This window comes from Cheilinus undulatus, linkage group 14 (genome assembly GCF_018320785.1).
Source record: "Cheilinus undulatus linkage group 14, ASM1832078v1, whole genome shotgun sequence".
Lineage (NCBI taxonomy): Eukaryota > Metazoa > Chordata > Actinopteri > Labriformes > Labridae > Cheilinus > Cheilinus undulatus.
Window position 1 is genome coordinate 22,025,066 of NC_054878.1, and position 3,338 is coordinate 22,028,403.

At 49.8% G+C, this 3,338-nt stretch overlaps 1 protein-coding gene across 1 annotated transcript; it reads left to right on the forward strand.

Moving 5' to 3' along the window:
* Positions 1-487: 487 nt before the first annotated feature.
* On the forward strand, positions 488-2,727 carry lratd1 (LRAT domain containing 1). The gene is made up of 2 exons (XM_041805789.1): positions 488-637; positions 1,078-2,727. The coding sequence occupies exon 2, from the start codon at positions 1,115-1,117 to the stop codon at positions 1,901-1,903; it is 789 nt and encodes a 262-aa protein (XP_041661723.1). The 5' UTR covers positions 488-637; positions 1,078-1,114; the 3' UTR covers positions 1,904-2,727.
* The last annotated feature ends 611 nt before the right edge of the window (positions 2,728-3,338 follow it).

Consider the following 3,338-nt stretch of genomic DNA (forward strand, 5'->3'; position numbering starts at 1 on the left):
GGAGCTTGAGGACAGAGGCTGCTTTTGTATTCAAGGGAAGGTGAAAACACGATAAGGCTGCACTTTTGGAGTATTCTCCGAGATAGTAGAACTGTTTATAGCACCTCAAAGCGTAATAAAAACTCAAGCTCCTCTCATATGCTCGTCTTAAGATATGCAGGCTGTTATCACTCCTCTCTGTTGCCTTGAACTCGCGCGCACACACACCGCTGATCATGAAGAGAATTCCTCAGCTCTCTGACAACAAAAAACCATGCCACGGTAACAGCCGCTAATCGCCGCCAGCCGCCCTGCGCGCACCTCATTGGATCGTGATATTGACGGACACATTTCCCCACTCCTCCCATTGGCTCCTCTGGTAATTTACCCGTGACTGTGCTCCAGTAAAAACACACCAAAGGCGGAGCGCTTTTTCTGAGGCGGAGCTCCTTCTGGTAGTTATAAGAAGCTGGTGCTGAAAAGAGCGAAGTACTAGGACGCACGACAGCCGGAGCGCCCGGTGCGCGGTGCGGAAGCGACTCACGAGAGTGGAAAGAAAGAGGAAGAAAGAAGAAGGAAAAGGGGTGCAGGGGACTGAGCAGCCCTCTGTACTAATGGAACACACGGATATTTAGCCATCTGCCCGGGGAGCGCACAGGTATCCTCATTTCTCCGGTGTATTTGCATTTTGCGCCGTGCGTAAAGACGCAGGACTTCCTTTTATCCATCCACAGCGTTGTCTCTCTCCTTACTCTTTCACAGCTGCAACATCCAGGCTGTTTTCTCTGCTTTATTTTCCTTTCTCGTGTCCTCTGCATGGGAACTGTAGGCTCTTTTACATTCCACTGGAATTAATGATTGACTAATGGGTGTGAGGGAGCAAAAGGCAGCAGATCATTGATTGTGTTAGTGTACTCTTTCAGCTCAATAACACGCGAGAGCTCTGTACAGGTGACTGCTCACAAGTGTTGACTGTTTTCTCAGCATACTCTTTGTCAGCTTAGCAAAAGGATGTAGCTGCAGTCAGGCGTTTACGCATGTTTTGCTGTATTTTACGCAATTGACACCTCTTTTTTTCTCTCTGCATGTGCATGTCAGACACCGCAGTCCATGCCTCTGCCCTGCCAGGTCATTGATGGGAAATCAACTGGATCGGATCACCCACCTCAACTACAGCGAACTGCCCACGGGGGATCCGTCCGGGCTGGAGAAGGACGAGCTTCGGGTCGGCGTCGCCTACTTCTTCTCTGACGAAGAGGAGGAGGTGGACGACCGCACTCCGTCCGACTGCGGCTTCACCAAGGACCACAGCCCGGCCGAGGAGGGACCCTTCTCGGTCAGCGAGGTGGAGTACTCCGCCTTCTGCGCCCAGGAATGCATCTTTTCCAAGCTACGGGAGAACGAGGACTTGAATGTGTACTCGGCCAAAACTTTGCTGACTATGTGCAAACCGGGGGACTTGCTGGAGCTGGTGGCCACGGCGCAAGCCCCCCACTGGGTCATCTATGAGCAGGACGACCAGGTCATTCATCTGCACAAGGGCGAGATCCGCAAGGACAGCCTGCTGGAAATCAGCAGTGGGCGCCACGGGAGAATAGTGAACAATCGTTACCGGTACCGGCCGCTTCCTCCTGATCTAGTGATGCAGAACGCAGCGGGACACCTGGGCCTGAGCAGCGAGGAGATATGTTGGACCAACTCGGAAAGTTTCGCCGCCTGGTGCCGCTTTGGGAAAAGGGAGTTCAAAGCCGGGGGAGAGGCGCACTCGGCGGAGCAGCAGTATTTCCTCAAAGTGCATCTGTCCGGCAGCGGGGTGCACACTCTGGTCTTTCGCAGCCTGGAGGACATGATCCGGGAGAGGAGGCGAGTGGACGCCAGTGGAATTCTCAAAGAGCTGTCTTTGGTTAACGGGGGCAAGGAGTGATCAGGGATTCCGTTTGATATCCTCTCCTCCTCCCCCCCTTTTCTCCCCCCTCGCTGCCTCTTCTCGCCAGCGCGCACGGACGCACGGTGTTGCGCACAGCCAAACGTACTCGCACACACAAGCACACACACATGCAAGGACCTGTTGGTTTTTGGACTGTCTGGTTGTTGCGGATGGATGCTGAGGGCCGCGCCTGGACCACATGGGCGCTTGTGGATTTTCCATCCTGTTGCAACATGTTGAAAACTGAGCGGCCATGTAAACAGACAACGCCCCTTCAGATTAGATCCTTTCTGAGTGGGACACAACACTACAACCGAACCCATTTACCCCGAACTGTGAAATCACCTTAACAAACCGCACATTGCGCACACGGCTCGGTTTGGTTTTCTCTTTAATTTCTCGGGATAATGGATTTGGCGCCTGCTGCGGCAGACCAGACGGTGAGACCGGGAGAGGTAGAGATGTGTGTGTGTGGGGGATAGATGATAGGGTAGGATCTGGGATGGCTCTCGAAAAGTCTCCCTTCTATTTTTTTACTGTTAGCTTTAAGTCCGGGACCGACCATAAAGCAGATCCACAGATCCATAGACCTCTGACAGCCCCACATGGCTACGCAGTTGCCTAAAGAAGCATTTGGCTTGTCCAAGCTCCCTCTTTTTTGCCATAACAAGAGTATTGTCATTCTCACAATGCTGCCATCCTGCTCCACAGCACTGGATGTAAATGTAAAATTGTATTCATATATTGATTTCAATTTGAGTCCCTTATTTTTGTATTTCAGTTTAGTGGATTTAACCCTGATCTCTTCTTTTTTTGGTTCAAAATAAATGGAGGTTGAAATATGAAAATAATCCAAGTGGTCCAGCAGGTGTTGTTTGCTCGCACACATGATTTCTCACACATATAGGGATGTATGAATTATTGATGTTCCTGTGCCTTTTGACCTGCCTCCAGCCAAATAGGCTTCATATATCTGCTCTGTATTTGGAGGCAGTAAAAAGGGTCATCTGCATCAAACCCATAAAGGCTTTATGAAAAATCCATAAAGGATCTTGGCGCTACAGTGTAAAGGCAGCTGTATGGAGTAAATGGGAACATATATAAACAGAGTGTGGCCACAGGCTGTTTTCTATGTGTGGGTTTTATCCGCATGGTATTTAATCACTACAAGCTTCTCATTCTCCTGCTTTTGCTTTCATTTCTTGTGCTTTGGCCAACTTTTTTAGCGTCTTACACCTACAATATCTATATAATGCTTATTTGGGGGAAACAGCACTGTTATGCCATCTTTTTTTCCTCTTCTTGTGACTAAAATGACTTCATATTGTCTCCTTACACTTGTTTTAATGAGTCTAAAAGGACCAGAGAGGAAATGCATTTGCCGTAATGTGGGTCTTTGTTCTGCCCAGCAGGCGGTCGGTCTGCTATACTT